We start from the raw sequence: 21,001 nt of genomic DNA, 5'->3' as shown, positions 1-21,001 counted from the left end.
TTTTAGTAAAAAAAAAAAAAAAAAAACGACCATGTATAGTAAGGTGTTTTTAGCCGAAAAATACGAGCATGTATAGTAAGGCGTTTTTAGCCGAAAAATACGAGCATGAAGAATAAGGTGTTTTTCGACGAAAAAAACGACCATGTATAGTAAGACGTTTTTAGTTAAAAAAAAAACGACCATGTATAGGCGTTTTTAGCCGAAAAAAACGACCATGTATAGTAACGCATTTTTGGCCGAAAAAAACGACCATGTATAGTAAGGCATTTTTAGCAGAAAAAAAAGACCATGTCTAGTAAGGCATGTTTGGACAAAATTTTTAGCCGAAAAAAAAGACCTTGTATAGTAAGGCTTTTTTGACCGAAAAAAACAACCATGTATAGTAAGGAATTTTTAGCCGAAAAAAACCCGACCATGTATAGTAAGGTGTTTTTGGACAAAATTTTTGCCCCCAAAAAACGGCCATGTATAGTAAGGAATTTTTAGCCGAAAAAAACCTGACCATGTATAGTAAGGCGTTTTTGGACGAATTTTTTTAGCTGAAAAAAAACGACCATGTAAGGCGTTTTTAGCCGAAAAAAAACAACCATGTAAGGCGTTTTTGACCAAAAAAACGACCATGTATCGTAAGGCGTTTTTGGACGAAATTTTTAGCCAAAAAAAACGACCATGTATAGTAAGGCGTTTTTGGATTACATTTTTAGCAGAAAAAAAACGACCATGTATAGTCAGCCGTTTTTGGACAAAATCTTTAGCCGAAAAAAAACGACCATGTATACAAGGCGTTTTTAGTTTTTTGGGCTAATTATGTCATTAATGTAATAATCCATTTATGTGGCAGCAGACCATGTTAATGATTTAAAATGATTACTTCTACAAAATTCTGAGAAAATCACAATGCCCCCATCACTGGTGAGCTATTTTTTAGAATACCGGGTACCCACGGGCAACATGTTGGTGACATGAGATCTATTCGATTTGCTGTCAAGTAAGAATGTCAACACATTTTTTACTGAATTTTTAAATCAGAGAGGCAAGTAAACTTTTGTGATATGATTTTTGCAAATTAGCAGAGAGGGACTCAACGGGTTTTGTGAATTCACAAATACAGTGAGAATTTAGGTTTCAGGCAAGGTTACAGTTTTTGGGCGCAGGTGGCAAATCTGCCCATTTTTCAGGTTACCATAATATAGTTAATACTTATTTAAGAATTAAGAGTTAGCTTCTGCAACAGGTAAAAACAATAAATCTGAAACATCATAGCTATGAATTACAATGTGTGGTAAAATCCATAATGCGTAATCTTTCACAGGGTTGAACGTAAAAACAAAGAATCGAAACCTCTCAAAAACCTAAAGTATGAGTGAAAGTAAACTTTTTTTAAAAAATCTACATCTCAAATACATTGAGGCACACGTACAGCCATCCGTGATTTTTTACATTTTACATCCCCATTTTAGAATAGTACTGTGTACAGAGCATTTGTTCATTGAGTTCACCTATAACTAACAAAACTACATTGATACAGATCAACGTTCAATATGCTGCTAGGGTCACTTCACTACTTGTATCTGAAAATTTTAATTCCATATTTTTGATCAGGTTCGGTATTTCACCAGTATTTAAAACAAAATTTTTAAAAAATCACAGCTCAGATTAAAGGGTCATGGTTACTTCTAACAGTGGTGTTTATTTGGCAGTGCAGATCTATTCTTTGGGGAAAACGAACAGTAATGTAGTCATTTAAAAAAGTACAACTGTAAACACTGTCATTGTTTACACACCCGACAAAAAACACATTCACGGGTTGTCGCTTAGCCACAGATCACACGGCAAAGCTTTACGTGGCTGTAAGCATGACAGAACTCTGAAAAGTGCTGGTGTAGTGAAAACAAAGTAAATAAGCGTGATGAAAATCGGTTGGTCATCGACGAACTAAAGTGGACTTCACTCCATTGTTGTCATTTTGCAGGAGGGTGAGTTCTGAGCTCAAGTATTCTGGCTGCCGCTGCCACTAAAAGTGTGGTCTCAGTCCGCACAGCTGTCAAATCTTTCATCAGTCTAACAGGGACAGAAGCTTGAATTGGATTGTCCTGTTTTATGACATAAGTGTATGCCAAACCTTGATTTGGAGCAGTGGTAGTATCTGCTTCTTTTTTGTTTGTTTTTACACGAAACTCAAACGTCAATCAAGAGAGTTAGCCCACTTTAGTTGTCAGTGACTCAACCGGTACACAGAACTTGTCATGTCAATGTTTTAAATTGTCGGCTGGCTCATGTCATCAAAAAGCTTTAACACTTCAGTTGGGGTTATACTTCATAACAGGAGGGGGGGGAGAAGCAAACAAGTTCTTGACTGCTTCTTTAAAAACAGTGAGTGTGTTCAAAGAGTACAGGTGCATGTGTTTTAATTAAAGCTACTTTTTTTTGTGCAAACTCAGCGCTACTTGGATGGACACATGAGTAGGGTTGCAAAATGGCGGCGATTCCAACAAATCACCAAAAATTGAGGTTAAAAAAAACCCCACTTCGATGCATCGTCAATGTACAATGAAAAACATTTTCTAGGGTCTTTATTTTTATCCACCAAAAATCCATTTTACTTTGAAGCCTCGTAAAAATGAAATATAATTGCCTGTAGATATCACAAGATGGTGCCAAAGCACAATCTATTAAACCCAATGTCAAACCATCACTACAGATTTTTTTTTTGTCACCAAAATACAACATCTTTAGATTTAGGGTTAACTCATTCAAGCCCAAAGATGTATTTATGTCTTGCCCATTGGGGATTTTGATCTGTACATCTTTAAAAACTGTCAAGACTTAAGGAGGGTTGGAAAATAGCAGTCATTTATTTTGAGTGATTTCTCACTAATTGTAATTCTAGTACCCAACTTGTCTAATTGATATTTCCAAAAGTATTCTTAACCCTAAACCAACTTTTGTGGTCCTTTGCAACCTTAAACATGAGTTACCATAATCCCCCCACACCCCCCAAAAAAGCCTAGTCTTTGGAAAGTTGTTGTGCATTGCGATGTGAACAGTCCACCTCACCCTGTTGAGCTGGCATGATAAAAACTATTTTGGCAACTAGACGACGTGGTTCGCATCATCTTTTTGGTTGACAGCAGCAGGCACCTCTTTGCTCCGAGCGATGCCGGAGCAAAGCATCGCGGGGGAGCGGCTGTGAGGCCGCCTTTCCTGTGGCGGCATCTCACCGGACCTGCGGAGCTGCATGTGGAGGAGCAGTCAAGCCGGCTGACGTTCCGCCGCAGTGGCGCTACTCACTACTTTTTTTCAGGACCGAGGGCGTTGACTCAGAGAAAACCCTGGAGAGGATAATAAGTATAGGTCAAAAGAATGTGTTTATTTGATTTTATTTTTGTAGGGTGTCGGTTGCCGTGGCAATGGCAATGGCGACCTGTTGCCGGGCTGGGGCCAACCGGCCTGGATGGGCGTAGGAGCTGCCGAGTTGGGGCTCATCAGCATGGCGCTGTAGATGTTGGCCGCCACCACCAGGATGCACAGCAGGATGGGCCCGATGATGGCGCCCTCAAGACCCAGGTAGTAAGCGCCGCCCGCCACCGCCAATCCGGTCAGGTAGGGGTGACCCCCCCTGAAACCACACACACACACACACACACAATCTCAGACTTAACTGTAACTAAAGTTACACAATTTAGCGATGCAGGTAATTCAGTGCTGGCATCTGCTCCATGCTTATGGTGAGAGTTTCATTTTGTACTGGCTCTTTCAATCTGTCAATTAAGCAGCTACAACAGTTTTTTTTAACCTAAAACATAGGCATCTATTTGAGGTAGAGTGTTTATTTATTCAACTCCAAAGAGTGGGCCTTTATTTCAACAATTGCATTCTTTATTTATGAAAGAGTTTATTTGGTGAACTGCTTTGAAAAAAGGCCTTGATTTGAAGAAATAGGATATTTGGCAAAAAAAATAAATAAAAGTCGAACTATACTGCATCTTATTGACCGATTTGCTTTTCTTGACCAAATGAAGAGACGACTCCCTTGGGTGGATGGAATGTGATTGCGCGGGTGTTCCTAATCAAGTGTCGGGCATTTGAGCTACACACCCAGAGATGTCCGAGTAGATGGCGGTGTCCACAAAGTAGGTGGGCAGCAGATGGCAGACAAGCAGCAGCGCGGCCTTGACGCCTTCGCCTTGCGCCAGCCACAGGTCACACACGGCGGGCACGGCGGCCCAGTACGTGCCCAGGAAGGGCACCGCGCCCAAGATGGCGGCCAGGGCTTTTAACGGGGAAACCAAAAATAAATAAATAATTAAAAAAGAAAAAAAGGTTGAAGTACGAGACTGATGAAAACAGGCCTTATTTGGCGTGAAGCTCACCTGAAGGAATGAAAACCACGTTGATGCCAAAGATGGTGTGAGTGAGCCAAGTGTACAGGCCGTAGAAGGCGGCCATCTTGAGAGAGGCATCAAACACGCCTCTGTGCAAACACACAGACACAACCAGTAGCCACTTGAGACACAGAGGACAAGGTATGAAAGTCCTGATAATAACTACACTGGGAAATATAACATTCCGTTGAGTTCGATTTTTATGCTGATTAAAACTAAAATTGATTCTAAAATTACAGTCAAGTTTTTTCCTTCACAGCTTACCCTCCAAAGGTCCACTGATTAGAAGCAGTAAGAAAGACTGTACTACGGTGAGGTGATTACGAATGGACTCATGTACAGCTACATGGCAACGTGTTTGTGCCGTCACAATTGAACCAGTGCATGGAGCTCCCAAAGCGTCAGGAAAATTCACTCAAAATTGAACCATTTTAATGTTCCTATTACTCATAAGCCCCTCCAAAATGATTTGGCCTACTCACGTTGCAGTTTAAGAAAGACCCAGTGAAGCACAACTAAGCCAGATCTGTTAAATGCTGATCTTCCAACTTAAAACTACAGTCGACTCTTGCATATTTATGTGGGGTTTTTTTTCCCAAGATTATGGTCATTTTTTCAGTTTTGCCAAGATTGTCATAATTTACCGATAACAAAGGAGTATTAATAACATGGCCACATATTATTATGGCCACAATATATTCTACATGTAAAAACCGAGTATAAATAATACATTTAATGATTTACAAAAATAGATAATTATGGTGATGATTACATTAAAGTGCTTGGAAGAGTCGCATATGAATTAATTTAAACTTACCGGTAACTATATGTACCACCACTGTCAATACCAGTACAGTACTACTAAAAATAATTATGATTTTATGTTCTGTTTTTATATAATATCTCTCTTACTAAATTTTACATTGTATTTTCTTATTGTCTGTACAGTGTCCTTGGGTGGCATGAAAGGCGCTTTTAAATAAAAAGCATTATTATTTTATTAAGGACTGTAGAAATAACATTGAGTGTACATTAATTAATATCACTGACATCAAAGTTAAAAACTATTTTCAAATTTGTATGACATCAACATGGCAGTGAATGTGGAATACTCTTATGCATAAATGGCCTATTGTATGTAGCATGAAAAAATGTGTATCATTATGTATAGCACAGGGTCGTAAACAGATACCAGGAAGCTAATGAGACAGGCATACGCTACTATTATTATTATTATGATTTTAATTTCTTGCTACCTGATGGCCTCCTCCACAGACTGCCCGATGATGTTGGATGAGGGTCCCGGCTGCGAGAGAGGGGTCAGGCTGATGACCCACTTGACGGGTTTGTAATACTCTCCGCTGGAGCTCAGCAGGTAGAACAAGGTGGTCAAGAAAATCACCTGAGATGACATACCAAACTCATTTTTGGGCACTCCCACAGTACAGGAAGCAGAGGAGTTATGAGGAAGGTGCCCCCTTCCCCTTACCAGGCTCAGGACAAAATTGAGCAGAGCTGTGCCACTGTGAAACACGACGGTGAGAAGTGTGGTGGTGGTGGTGATGAGGAGGCCAACGTTCCTGCTCATCACAACCCACAGGGACTCCAGGATCTGAAAGAAAACATCAAGCTTGAAAAACATCTCTCGTTTTCCAAGCAACTCGCATTTTGCTGCAAAAAAATCAACACCACTTACGGACCACAGTGTCTCAATATTCTCTTGCAGGAATGAGGCGACGTCCTTCCAGTCCAGGATGTCCACCAACCAGCTGTTTGGTCTCTGAATATTCAACTTCGTACCACGAGAGCGACCCGAGAGGGTCACATTCTACAAACAGGCGTGTTTGAATTTTCAGAAAAGCAAAACCTTTCAAGAAACACGCCACCCTACATCCATTGGTACCTTCACAAACCACGAGTGGTAGAGTCGGTCCCAAAGCTCCAGCACTTGCTTCTCGATTACATCCGTGTTGTTCACCTTGTCCCCCAACATCTTGTGAAGCTGCGCGCACGCACAGACGCAATAAAACACGGTCGAGTTATAATTTGGATGAGTAAGAAAAAAAAACCTTTAAAATTAATTAATTAGTTAACTAATTAATTCACACATTAATTAATCAACTGACGAATGATTGTTGTGGGGGACAATCATTGCCTTCCTGTCAACGATCTCAACAACTGCCAATGTCGAAGAAAAAAATATTTTCAAGGGTTTTTTTTGGGGGGGGGTGTACGACAGGAACTGATGTTAAACTCATGTTCAGCATGAGCACTAAATAAATGTCATTTGCCTTTCGGTAACATTTGTCTCAGTCCTAGTCTCCCCCATGTACAGAATCGTGGAAAAAAGGCTACATTTCATGCTGCAAAAAAAACTAACAAAAAAACGTGCGTGATTAAATACTAATGTAGAAATGTAGATGAAAGTCAAGAAATGCCAACTTTTTGCGTTATCCACTCTCTCCCATGCTCATAGACGTTAGTGGCAGCTGAATTCACAGCCTTCTGGATCACGCGAGCTTCTGGGAGTAAGCTGAGAAAAATCAAAGAGAGAAGGTCATCTTTCTGTGCAACTGACATATTTACAAACTGAAACAACAAGATGGCTGCCTTACTTTGCCCACTCTGGGTGGTTGGAGACCGTCTCGTTGATGAGATTCCCGGTGACGTCAATGATGTGAGCGCTTTCATGGTGAACCTGGATGCATTCAACCAAGAGAAGAGCACTCAAAATGCAGAGATGGAGATATTTCAATCCAATTTTTAAAAAATAATAATCATACCATGGCTGTGAGGAGCAGCCCCATGAGGAGGGTCCCTGCGACCAGGAGGATGATGATGAAGATGCTGATGATTTTATCCAAAGAGCGCTCCAGCCACACCACCATCTGCATGAAGGCCACACAGGGGTCCAAAAGGAAAGGGAAGGCAATAAGAAGCGCGGCAGGCAGTGAAACGCTTCAAAAGACAAGGACGGACGTCCTTCCGATATGGCTGCTTTGCATTTTTTTTTTAAGTAATCTAAAAATTCAAAATGTTGAAGGAGGCAAACGTTTATATTAAAAAAAAACATTTAAATGGCAAAGCCAAACACAAGCGTATGCAGATACTTACATTTCAACACGATGTGCAAGAAACAAAACGCTTTTTTTAAAAAAGGTGTAGAGCCAAAGTTTGCATTCAGTCACCACAAACATTCACTATTTGTGTTGCCAAACACTGGAACCCAACATAAGACACTGTGTACCAAGTCCAATGTGTCCTGATGTTGACTGTACAGGTTTCATCACACCCTTCTCGGGTTTAAATGCCTTTGCTTCTGTGTTTTGTTATTTATATTGTGTCCATAACCGTACCGCTCTCTGGTCCCTCAAAATGGCAAGGAAAGTCAAAAATGCTCTTGGCCATTTATATATATTAAGTTCTACGCACGCTCATTAGTCAAACCACAGCATTGGGGTTTTTTTTGCGTTTGAGGGAATATGAATTAAGCAGCAAATCCCACCGTTTTGCAGCAAGTGAAAACTTGACCAAGACAAAGCTACATGGTTGCTTTGCATCAGGGGTCTCAAACTCATTTTTGTCATGGGCCACTTCGGAGTGACGGCTTCTCCTCGTAGGGCCGGTGCAAAATCTCAAAGTTATTTATTATCCATAACAATTTGACATTCCAGTACAGATTTCAGCAAGAATTATGACAGTTCACACACATGATTTGCTCCCGCTGCCCATATAAAATGACGTGAGGGGCCGGATATGGCCCCCGGGTGTTGACTTTGACACCTGTGCTTTACATACATAACATGTACTGTACATGTAATTAATTTTCTCTTAAAGTCAGTAACCCGAAAAAGGAAGTGGCAATCAAGACCTCAAAGGTTCTTTTTTGAAGAATATTTCAGCTCACTTTGCCAAACTGCTGCGTGTTGTCAAATGAGATGGAAAAAAAATTAATACAATTCGCAACACTACACTCTGCTGGATTAAAGTCTGCATAAATCACATACACTCAAAGCAAAAACATCACAGATAAGATGCAGAAGTAGCAATGGGAGCCCCCACCCCTAACAAAAATGGGAAGGTAAAAAGTCCAATCAACCTTTACTGCATCTTACTGTGAGGACAAACTAAAATCTAAAAGCTGGAACTCAAGAGGACAAGCATGTAGACAAGAGAAAGTCATGAAAGCGTTAAAAAAAAGCCAGTACAAGCAATTGAGTCACACACATCAATATTTGATTATCTTTTTCCCGCTTTTGTTCATCCACACGCACACTTAGCTGACGACCTCTCTCATCACCAAGTCATTACCTGCTTGTTAAGCCAATGCCACAGCTTGGAGAGGAGACAAAGACACAGTGGGAAGATTGTTATTGGGAAAAAAAAATTGTGCAGTCAGCGCATTTCCCCCACAACCCCCACGTGCAACACAACACAACACTTGTGTTTGGATGCAGGCACGTGACAAGCAAGGCGTCAAGTACAAGGTGATTGGTATGCTGGTGATTTTTAACAAATTACTGTACTCCAGTGCGTTCCTCGAAAAAAAAATCTTTGACTTGAATATTGTACTCAAATAGTGACCTCAGATTAGTGAAAACACCAGGCCCCAATGGAAAGTGTGCTGCACAAGTAAACGAACATCTCTCCTTAATTAGATGTCTTCTACATCTACGCAGATAGTATATATTAACAAAACATCAGCATGGTCTAAGATGGGGACAATTACCATATTGGCCCGAATATAAGACGGCCCTGATTACAAGACGGCCCCCTCTTTTTCAAGACTCAAGTTTGAAAAAAAGACTTTTTGAACACCAAATAATTTTTTATACAGAAAATAATTACAGTACATCTGAAACAAATGATAAAAACAATATATTTGAGAGAAAAGGCATGCCTCATTTGCCTCATTATATGATCACAGCATTCTGCTGACTCGTTTGCAGCACTTGGTGGGCATTGGCGACAGTGCTCTTGAGTGGTTTAGGTCCTATCTAGCTGACAGAACCTTTTGTGTCAGCCCTGGCTGCACTGAGTCATGCACTGCTCCCCTGTCATGTGGTGTTTCACAGGGCTCAATTCTGGGGCCTCTGCTGTTCTCGCTGTATCTGCTCCCATTGGGTTCCTTCTTAAGGAAACATGGTATTCCCTTCCACTGCTATGCAGATGACCGCCATATCTATGTCCCACTGAGCAAGAAAAACGCCTTCTCATTAAGGCCACTCCTATCCTGTCTGAAAGAAATCAAAACCTGGATGGCACAAAATTTCTTGAAATTCAACGAAAAAAAGACAGAGGTGATATTATTTGGTCCCAGTGGCCCTTGTAGATTCCATCCTGTAGACTTGGGCCCCCTGTCTCCTTATCTTAAGTCAACAGTCTCAAACTTGGGCCTTAAACTGGACAGTGATTTCAAACTCGATCGGCAAATTGGTGCCGTTGTTAAATCCAGCTTCTTTCACCTTAGACAGCTGGCCAAAATAAAACCTCTCCTCTCACCTGAACACTTTGAGACAGTAATTCATGCCTTTGTCACATCCCGGCTCGATTACTGCAATGCCCTTTACTTTGGAGTCAGCCAGTCCTCCATTAAGCGCCTTCAGCTGGTGCAGAATGCTCGCCTCTTGACTGATACTCGTAAGAGGGAGCACATAACTCCTACTCTGGCATCCCTTCACTGGCTCCCCATTCATTTTAGAGTTATTTTCAAGATCCTCCTCTTTGTTTTCAAACCTCTGAATAATCTCGCGCCACCTTACTACCTCTCTGAGCTCATCCGCCCCTACACACCTGCCCGGCGCCTCAGGTCTGTGGACCAGACATTATTAGAAGTACCAAGAACTAAACTGAGGCTCAGAGGGGATTGAGCCTTTTCTGTTGCTGGTCCCTCTGGAATGACCTCCCACTGAACATTCGGCAAGCCTCCTCGCTGCCCATCTTCAAAGCCCTCCCCAAAACTCACCTGTATTCTTTGGCATTCGACTCAGCATGACTTAGATTTGTTCTTGGTTTTACTGTTTGGTGCTTTCTACCGCCTTTATTACCGATTTGTCTTACTGTTTATTGTGCATGTTAAATTGCTCCATATACAGCACTTTGTAAGCAACCCACACTTTTTCAGCCTTATTTCAATGCAAAAAAAAACAAAAACAGTCTTACAAGAAAATGACACGTGAAGAGAAAGTGATCAAGTGAAGCGATTTGATGTTCGAGGTGACAATGCTGTCCACGTGGAAACGGGTTGTCAAGTGAAAGCCAAAGATAATAGCCCAAATCCAGTTTTGTGTGCCGTTTCCAAAGTGCGACCATGCAGGACACGGCCACACAAATCTCTGAACAAAAGGACCAGCGTTACCTTTGTGTCAATACGCAGCAAGAATTGCGCCAAGCCTTTGATCGGACCCGGCAGCAGAGCCTCTTCTCGTTCCCGCCCAAACTTCTCCAGCATGGCCCACCACAAGCTCATAGTCCTCGCCGCAAAACTCTTCAGGCCAAAATGGACCACCAGCTTCTTCATGACCCACACTACGTATCAACATAGGTGTGAGGTGTACGTTTGAGAGGCAAAAGATGGAATGTCAGGGTGAATGTTACCGGCCACGGGGATGGGAAGGAGCTGCAGGACCCACAAGTTGAGCCAGATCTGGACCAGGACTATGGCCCAGGCTAAGAGGATGAAGTAGATGTCGCTGGCCTTGTGGGAGGACTTCTTATGGAAAAGAGAGGTCGGCACTCTTCGAGAGCTCTGAGTGAACGCTGGGGTGGCAGCGAGGTTGTCCACCGAGTCGCTGTCACCATCTTGTTAAGACAAAAAGCAAGTGGCCTGAATCTCAGGAGGATTTCTAGAAACACTTGGTCCACGAGTGACTTTTCAAAATTTGCAAATACTGTATATTTGTTAACAGTTCACATGGAAATCAACTTAAGCCTAAACACACAGAAACACAACTATATAATCACAGTTGGTTATGTTTACATCCTCTTTTTTTTTAAATTGAGTTGTACGAGTTATGTCACATTCCTGTTGGAAAAAGTTTATATCAGCCATCAGAACAACAAGACACTTGAACAAGTTGTTGACTTTTGTTGATCCAGCTCAAAACCTGGGGGGACCGAGCCTTCTCTGTCGCCGCCCCCACCCTCTGGAACGCACTACCACAACTCATTCGCAACTGTACTGACCTCCAATCCTTCAAATCATTTCTTAAAACTCATCTGTTCCGCAATGCTTTTAATCTCTTTTACCCATTTTTGCTTTTTTGTTCATCTAAATGTGCTTTTATAAATTATGTACTGTATGCTTGTTTTAAGTGCACATATTTATCCTGTGTTTTAAGCTCTTGTAAAGTGTCTTTGAGTATGATGAAAAGCGCTTTCAAATAAAATTTATTATTATTATTATTTTTAGTATCCACTGTACTTGCATAACAAATCTACAACATCCATCATTTGTTATGCAAGTATTGATGAGGTTCTTAAAGCATGTGTTTTTTCAGCAATAAATAAATAAATGTAATGTAAAAAAACATTTCCTCACCTGTGGTGCATCTTTCACTACGCTCAGTTTCGGATTGCAGGCTGCCACAGGCAATGGCCATGTAAATCGTGTTAGCAGCAAACGACAACACTTGCCCAGGCAGCTCTCCTTAAATGATCATATCACAACATCAACAACAACAAAAAATCCACAAAAATATATAATAAAAAATAGCATTAGTAGTTTCTTTTGTTCAATGAAATAAAGTGACTGAGGATCAGTGGCTGCGTCGGTCCTTGACTGCTGGCACCAATACATGACAGTCCCATAATCTGGATTTTTACTTGGTGACAGCAGGGCCAACTCAGGCACGCCAAATCCATTTTTGAGTGCCTATTCACAAGCCTCACCTCTGCCAGGGACAGGGGGCTTCTCTTGGGAGCCCACAATGAGCAGCAGCACCACCACCACAAATAAAGGAACCCTCCACGAGCCCGTCAAAGACACTAGAATACAGAAACAGTAACGACTATCACTTGATCGGATAAACACACAATTGTACTCAATCACGAGAAACATTTTCAAGCCTCAAGAGTCAGACTGAATGCATCCAGTGCACTAAAAATAAGAGCAGACTTTCTCATGTTACTTCCACTCACCAATGTAGAAAAGCAGAGTGGTCCACACAGGCAGGGCGGCGGACCTCAGGAAGCCTTCCGTGTGGGGACTCCATTTAAAGCAGACTGCCAACAAATAGCCAATGACCACTGTGCAAACCTATCACCACACAGGACAGAATGTTATCATGACTTGGTCTAAGACATGTTCTTGGAACATGAGAAGAAGGCAGAGATTTGAAGCTCAAAACTGTGAGTCTAAAAAGACATTCTATTCCATTTGCCCCGTTCTGTGACAAGAGAATAGGCGAGAGTTGTGGGGTGAAAACTTGTGGCTGCTTTCACCATGACATGAGCAACCGAAGATTCCTGGCCAAGAAGAACATTGTCATGCTGAAGCAACTTCCTGGCTTATTCCTCTTTCCCAAAATTAAGGAGGTCGCCAAAGGCTCAAGGGAATCATGAGATAGCCGTGACGATAGAGCTGCTGGGGGGATTCTGGAAAAATGTGACTGTGTAAGTAAGTGTGTTTAACTTCAGGAGATTCTAATGGTTGGAGTTTGCTTTTTAAACATATCCTTTATGACATATAGAGCCTGTATAATTTAAAATCACGCAGCAAATGGCAAATTTGTGTACCCAAGGCAATATAATCACAAAGGGAAGCCCCACTGTTTTAATTGACCAATTTTCACAACCACACCCACAGTCTTTTATCATCAATGAAGAAAAGGAAGGGTGGAGAGAAGCAAGTCAGCTGTCAATGTCAATCCACTCACCCAGACCGCGTGGAAATAGTCCAGCCCCGCTGCAATGACCCCCCAAAGGTGGCCGAGAAGCACCTGCATGCCGACGACGCTCCAAGACACGTTGAGGACGTAGAGCAGCGGCGCCCCGGCTCCGATGGTGAGGAGCAGGGGGAGCTTCTCCATCACCTGCCGCCCCATGAAGTCCACCGTGTGGTTGACGCACCACACCGGCACCAGCAGAGTTCCCACCACGATGGGCGTCCCGGTGTCCTGCAGGCCGCTGAGCCAAGAGCGTCCGAGACGAGCGAGGGAGTACTTGAAAGGGTGGAGGAAGGTGCCGCACAGCACCGCCCAGAGAAGCGGCCGGAGAAAGGCCTCCAGGATGAAGTACACTAGCACCGCCGCCCCGCAACAGATAGCCACGAAGATCATGGCCCCGGTGTTGTAGAAGGCCTGCTTGATGTTTTTGTCGAACTTGAGCGATGACGGCTGGCTTAGCAGCTGGCTAACCATTCCCACGGCCGGTTGGAAGCTTTCGGAGAACGAAACGGAGTGAGCCCTTCTCGTTTGTGGGCTCGCCGGCGGAGCACCGGCGGCAGGGTCCGGTGACGAGACCTCCTCGTCGGCCATATTTACCCCCGTCTCGTTTGTTGTCTCCTGCGGCATGTCAAAGCCTTACGCGTGACGTAACCATGACGAAAGGCACCATGGGAAACTGAGTTTGGGAAGAAGCTCATATTTCGCTAATTGTTTGGGGTTGTTGTTTTTGGACTTTTAACGCGCCCCCGAAGATGTAGTAGTCTTTAGATTTGCAGCTGCACAAGAAGCAAAACGGCTGAGTGCGACTGAACTGTTGCACAGTGTGGGGTTCTGCAACTAAATATAGCCTACAACAGTGCAGGGGACTACCACTATTTGGGGGGAATGACAAAAATGGGCAAATAATTGAGATGAAAAAATCTGGAAAAAGAGTGATGCCGTAAAAAAACAAACAAAAAATTATGAAGAAGCATGTGAGCAAAAAATGGGAGATTTCCCCCTAAAATATGCAACTAGGTGGACTCCAAATGGTAAACTGTAAATATGTGGGTAATGTGTTTTACAATCATACTTGACTATGTTTATAATTCCAATCGTACCTGTGGTTAAAAAGCAAAGTGCAGTGAGTCTGTGTCACCATAGTGCTGCCAATAAATATGGTGATTAATACAACCAACTCAAATATCCACTCTGTGGACACAAAGCCCTGAAAACCCCCAATAAACCCAAATAATTTAAAAACAACAACACCAAAACATGACAGGAAAACAAAACAAGATGACAGCAACAGTCCGGCAAATACTGACAGGAGCCAGAGAACAATATACAAGCAAACTGTCAAGACAACAAAGGACACCCAGAAAAGACGCAAAGGGTCGAGGGAGCTGGTTGGTTAACATGAGGGACCCGGATGGCAAGATCAGTGGAAACAAAACCAAATGAAGAAGACAAAAAAGGTACATGGGGAAATAAAACTAAATATAATCCAAACAAAAACAGAATACAGACAGATGGGTTTGCGATTATCCAGTTTGATAGTGTATTGTCACTCAGTGTCCCGCTGTGTTGTATACCTGTGCCTGCCACTACAACATCTATCCAGGTACGATCATCAACTTGCATTCTGTTTTGAGATTCACAATGATTAATGTGGGTCTAGTATTGCAGACATTAGCAGAAGGGAGGAATGGACAGGGATTGACTCCAGACAAAACAGTTTTGGCATGTTTTATTTGAACTTTTAATGGTATGATGTAGATATCACTGTAGATAGTACCTGTACAGTATATTGACGTGAAAGGCATTACTATACAAATTTTAATCCCTGAAATTCAATCCTCCATTAGGGATTAATAATGTACAATAAATCAAAAATAATTGTAATGATTTCTTTTGTTTTTTTAAATTCAACATACCCAGCCAATTGTACAATATATATATTAGTATCTCATACCACCATACCTTTCATCAAGTTTAATATATGCTGTATATGCAGTATATATATACACATTTATATATCTATAAAACGTCATATGTACTTTTCTAAAATAAAAACACTTTTTTGTTTCTTTACTTTATTTGCCTTTTATTTAACCTACAAATGTGTCAGATCATTTTTCCTGACCCTGTATGTATGGGCGGCCCGGTGTTGAGTGGTTAGCGCATCAACCTCACAGTACAGAGGTACCGGGTTCAATTCCAGCGTCCTGCGTATAGTTTGCATGTCCTCCCCGTGCCTGCGTGGGTTGTCTCCGGGTACTTCGGTTTCCTCCCACATTCCAAAAATATGCGTGGCCGGCTGATTGAACGCTCTAAATTGTCACTAGGTGTGAGTGTGAGCGCGGATGGTTGTTCATCTCCGTGTGCCCTGCGATTGGCTGGCAACCGGTTCAGGGTGTCCACCGCCTACTGCCCGAAAACAGCTGGGATAGGCTCCAGCCAAAAAAAAGTCATCAAGTAAAAAAAAAAGGATGCTTCTTATTTTGTCCTTCAGTCAAGATAATCACGAGCCAGTAAATGATTGCCATCTGCTCTTTTTATGATCCGCACAACGATTATTTCTGAGCACATGCTACTAATTTGTCTCCTGGCATGTGCAATAACTGAAAATAACTGCCCTTGTGCGAAAGTTTTGTGTTACAAAGCAGTTACTTTTGATTGGCAGCAGCAAATGACTCCCCAAAAGTATACTGTGTTACACTACATAGATTTATTTTGTTTTAACATTTCTAAGATAGTATGTATGTGTGCAAAGCACACACTTAAAAGTAACTTGTTTTATTGCTGCCACATCTTGCTTGTCCACCACTGCCTTCATGGTGTTCCCATCAGCAAGTAGAAGGTGAGGACTACTATGAGTAATAGGCAAAGGGGTGAATTGAAGGTCTGGTAGGCTGTGGAAGGCATGAAGATGTCCTCGTATTTGTAAATACTGACCATGTGGTCGCTTACCGGTGGACTGTCGATGTCGTGTCTAGTGATGGAGCCTGGAGGACAAGAGACGAGGATGGGGGGGTGACGCCAAAGATAAATCGCACCATAAAAGCTCAAAACTCACCTTGTATGGCAGGGCCCCAGGCAAACAGGTAGTACCACGACAGGTGGAGGTCCACGAGCGTCTCGTCTCGTGGCACGTAGAGCGGACGCTTGAAACGACAGGTCACGCGGTTGTTCTCAAAGATGCCCTCCTCGTCTCTGGCGGGGTTCCTCTTGATCTCCTTGGCCCACTGGCCTACGTTGTAGAAATGGTGGATGCGCACGCGGCCGTTGTCGTCGTGGACGCAGCCCATGACATCATCGCCTCCCTGAGAAATGCGATTGGTTATTAGTGAGAAGACGAGGAAATGGTCAAGAGCATTTGAACTTTATTTGGGGTTCAACGGAGGCACTTTAGATGGTGGCATTGGGTGTGCTGGCTGCCGTTTAACATGGATTTGAATATGACTAGTGAATGAATGCTCAACACAGCTCGCTCCCAGTTGTGAGGGTGTGCACACGTGTGCAATCACATTATCACACTTCTTTATTTTGGTTTCCCCACTCAAAAAGATTTTATTTCAATGAAATTTTCCAAGTCATCAATGACATCAATATGTAAAAAGTTTTTTTTTTGTGTCCCCCAAATTTGATATTTGAATAGGGGTGTGTTGATTTTTTATATTCACTATGTATTTTACCCTAGCTGCCTTAGCCACTTTGTATGGAATAATGGATCTAAAAATAATGAAACAAAGCAAAATAAAAAACAAACCACAAAAAAAACAGGGGTGTCCTTGCTTGGACAGGAATTAAAAAAGAAGAAAGTGAGCAAAATTGGTTAAATTGTAAAATGTGTAAATCAAATCCTGCAGGGGATCTAAATTTCACTTCACACATAATCCTTGTTCAAATAGGATTCAAACACAAAACAGTGTCCTGGATAAATTATTCTGAAACCTCTGTAGGATTCTCGCTTTGATATAAAACAAAAAGAAAAGCAGATTTAACACATACAAATTTGGACTGGATGAGAGAAAGTTGAATAAATATCTCTTATTGGGTTGCATATTCTTAAAAAAAATTAAGAATGAAGAAAGTTGCGTGAAATTGCAACTAGAATGCTGAATAAATTTGAATGTCAGCCGCTTCCACATCAAGTATCTAAAAAAACAAATCCTTGTCAAAAGTGATGCTGCATCTTATCCACATATTCAATTTTCTCATCTGTGATGTTCATTTTAATCCATCATATGGTACATTTTTTACATACATCATGTTTCAACCACCCACTTTGTTTTCCTCGGAACAATGAGTTCTTTCTCAGAGTTTCAAAATGTTGTCTGATGTTAAAAACAGTCAATGTCGTTATACGCAATGGATACTCCAAAATAAAAGTCAAAAACAAAGTATTACATGCAAAGTGAAAGCACCGCTTGACAAATTCATCAAGAACTGATCTCAGAGCAGGAAGAAAGTCCTTTTGCTCACCATTTTCTTGTCGGAGGAGAAACCTACGGCCACCCAGCCGTCAGTGTCGGCGCTCATTTCGTACTCCACATCTGTCCCGATGCGACGGTAACTCAGGAAGTAGTCACATGTCTCCGCATCGCAACCAGGCTTTCCATACCTAAACACACAAAACCCATCAGGTCTTCTAAGTTACATGCTGTTTACATTTTAAAAGGGGGTGTATCACGTGACTAATTAAGAATGAAAATGGAAAAAAGACGCAAGCTTGCTCTTACCTGATGCATCCTTTGGTCACACCACAGTCACTCACTTTGATTCTGGCAAAGGGGTCCACTGGTGGCGCAGTGGGAAAAGGATAACCTGCAAATATGCTCCATCAGAATTTTGTGTAATGTTGTTATGACAACCAAAGTGTGCATGTGAGTGCCAGAGACATTTTGACATTTCACAAACGTATTGATGAATATAAATTGTACAGCAATAATTCAAATAGAAAACAAGTGATACAAGTAAGCTCCCTCAGCTGACGCTTGAAAGAATCACTGCTTACAGTACAGGTGAGTTGCATTTGACATTTACATTCAACACATTTATAAGTAATTGTTTAAAGATTTTTTGTTGTTGTTGTTGAAATTTATGCAGGTATTTTATTTACTTATCATGCGCAACACATTTTAATTAAATTTGTCACTCGGCCCCTTCAGAATGGCCTCAGGTTAACCGTAAGGCATATTTTGGGATTTTGACTCCACATGAGCCTTGACATCGGTTTTTTTTTTTCCTTTTTCAGTTTTTACGTTATTTATACACAGGAGGAGCTGGCCTGGGTGCTGAAAGACCCATTTTCTGCTTTGCTCTAGAGGTGAGGTGAGGATACTCACCATCATCAGACAGATATCGAGATTCCAAGAACTCGGAGGCGAAGGTGTTGTACGAGTCCTTGTGGTGCTCCTGGCGGCCCGGCTCTCCGTGGTCCCCGTGGCCGGCCCGCATTGCTCCCTCGTCGGTTGGGCTCGGCGCGACCCCAAGCCACGCGTTGACGTGGATCAGCAGCGGCCATAGCGCAAAAATCATGGTCGCTTTAGAAATACACTACAGTACAAAAGTGGTCATAAATCAGAACGGGGCCTCGCTTCTGTTGGAATCCGGATGCAGGTGTCCATTTTCATCGTCTCTTCGTCGTCAATTGGTGTTTATTAGCAGGCTCACGCTCATGGGGAGGGGGAGAGATGGAGGGGAGTGCCTGGAGGCTAAACTAAACGTAAATTAGCCGGATTTGTAATCTCGATGTCTAATTCACACACAAAGATCGTAATGCGCTTCAGAATCACATATAGCGACGTCCATTGGCGCTAGTGAATATTAAATCTTATTTTCTTCCTGTGTGTGTGTGTGCGCGTGTGAGGACATCGGGATGAAATGGTGTCGCCCATCTTTGCTGATGAAACATGGCTTCCAATGAGGAGGAGAAACGTCACCGAACACTGGACGACAAACAATATGACATTTTGGCAATATGCATAATTTAATAAAGGTACCTCGTTATCTCCCGAACATGTTATATTAATATTACCCATTAATTTGCATTGAATGTTTCATTATACTTTACTGTATTTATTTCTCATAGCTCGTGTAATGTTCTACATACTTGTTTGACATTATATGTAAATTGTTAAAAGAAAGTGCATCACTTTGAGAGCTGTGTGCGTCTTATGGGTGGCTGTGACAAATGCATCGATATCACAAACACCTCTCAGTATGATGCAGTTCCAATGTACAGCACAGCAAATCACACTGATTATAAATACTGCATCTTTAAATGAATACCACTTTGACTTGTCATTCAAAACTGTCACAACAACTATTTGGTAAAGGAGGGATATTTTGTGTACCCAATGAAATGACCAGCGTGATTATAATCAAAATACGACACATAGGAGGAATTTTCAAAGAATTAAAGTCTATATTACTCACCCAAATGTCATATGATTTATTGAATTTACAATGGATAGAAAAGTGGCACTCATCCGTAGAGAAATCTCGAGTTAAAAACATAGTACCACCAGTAATATACAGTAAAACCTAAACATTTCTAGCACACTAAAACTGTAATATTAATACGAACTAAAACTCGGTAACACTAATATTAAAACGAATTATATACAGTATGTGTGCCTCTTTATTTCTAAAACTTAAACGTCATTTGTCTCTGTTGATGTTCAAAGTTCCTCCGCATGATGTCGGCAAAACTCCATCATTGTAGAAAGCAGCCATGAGGAGTCCGCGCTACTTCAAACGACAGACGTAAACAATTAACAACCGTGATATACCTGTTTTTTAAAAATGTCCTAGCAAAATTTTACTCTCATTTCATTTTTAATTCAGCTGATGACATTCTGAAGCGTTATTTAACAAGTTAGGCGACATTTTGATTCATCAAAATCTCTGAAGGCAAAATTTTACTGAAGGAAAACAAACAACCATTCGCACTCACACTCACACCTAGGGACAATTTAGAGTGTTCAATCAGCCTGCCATGCATGCCTTTGGAATGTAGGAGGAAACCGGAGTACACGGAGAAAACCCACACAGGCCCGGAGAGAACATGCAAACTCCACACAGGGATGCCGGAGCTGGAATCGAACTGAGTACCTCTGCACTGTGAAGTCGAGGTGCTAAGCACTTACCTGACTAACTTAAATGTTACATTTATTTTTACTTCTCCTGGTCACGTTTATTTGGAAGGAAAATATATGGAACTAAATAAAACCGTATTAAATTGAAGCATTAATTAAAGAATGTTGTAAAAATATTTCGCCATTGTAGTTTTGTTGCCTTTTAAATTTTATTATTATTACTGTATGTCTATCTTTTTTTTACAAGGAGACTGCAGTTCAGCTCATATCATGCAGGTGGCGTTGGTGTCACACTGAAGTGACATTAAACGACGATTCTGCAGACAACATTTAACCAGAACGCTGTAAACAACTTTAACAATGCACCCCCCATATGCTTTTTCCTCCCTGAATCATCATCATTTGACTCCACAGATGCCAACGGTGCTGATCAAAGCCTGATCTCTATCCCCAACTCACAAAACATATATGTTTACATTCGGTTGTGTCTACTAATAACCACCCCTGCCCCTTTAAACACCGGCCACCCAATTAACATTCTGTGTAAGGGCAATACTTATAATGAGGAACTCCGGGCGAACCAATCTTATCTTAATAGCCTTAAAGGGCCACTCATTAACACAACTGCTCATGCACTTTTCCTTGC

At 41.7% G+C, this 21,001-nt stretch overlaps 2 protein-coding genes across 3 annotated transcripts; both read right to left on the bottom strand.

Moving 5' to 3' along the window:
• Positions 1-1,664: 1,664 nt before the first annotated feature.
• tmem245 (transmembrane protein 245) lies at positions 1,665-13,914 on the bottom strand. 2 transcript variants are annotated; one of them, XM_052066074.1, is made up of 18 exons: positions 13,262-13,913; positions 12,525-12,642; positions 12,276-12,371; positions 11,926-12,033; positions 10,983-11,186; positions 10,744-10,913; positions 8,697-8,720; positions 7,169-7,273; positions 7,001-7,083; positions 6,828-6,918; positions 6,289-6,387; positions 6,082-6,213; positions 5,875-5,997; positions 5,642-5,787; positions 4,374-4,474; positions 4,099-4,273; positions 3,425-3,619; positions 1,665-3,332 (listed from the first exon to the last, which is right to left on the bottom strand). In XM_052066074.1, exons 1-18 carry the CDS (start codon positions 13,895-13,897, stop codon positions 3,284-3,286), a joined length of 2,655 nt encoding a protein of 884 aa, XP_051922034.1. In that variant the 5' UTR covers positions 13,898-13,913; the 3' UTR covers positions 1,665-3,283. The 2 variants fall into 2 exon arrangements, with proteins under 2 accessions (XP_051922034.1, XP_051922033.1); XM_052066073.1 differs by lacking the exon at positions 8,697-8,720 and having other exon boundaries at positions 5,875-6,213; positions 13,262-13,914.
• Positions 13,915-14,987: 1,073 nt separating this feature from the next.
• Positions 14,988-19,247, bottom strand: LOC127601109 (DOMON domain-containing protein FRRS1L). The gene is made up of 5 exons (XM_052066124.1): positions 18,601-19,247; positions 17,995-18,079; positions 17,738-17,876; positions 16,329-16,575; positions 14,988-16,257 (listed from the first exon to the last, which is right to left on the bottom strand). Exons 1-5 carry the CDS (start codon positions 18,791-18,793, stop codon positions 16,085-16,087), a joined length of 837 nt encoding a protein of 278 aa, XP_051922084.1. The 5' UTR covers positions 18,794-19,247; the 3' UTR covers positions 14,988-16,084.
• Between the last annotated feature and the right edge of the window lie 1,754 nt (positions 19,248-21,001).

The sequence above is a fragment of the Hippocampus zosterae genome, chromosome 5, assembly GCF_025434085.1.
Source record: "Hippocampus zosterae strain Florida chromosome 5, ASM2543408v3, whole genome shotgun sequence".
Lineage (NCBI taxonomy): Eukaryota > Metazoa > Chordata > Actinopteri > Syngnathiformes > Syngnathidae > Hippocampus > Hippocampus zosterae.
This window is presented reverse-complemented; position numbering and strand designations above follow the sequence as displayed.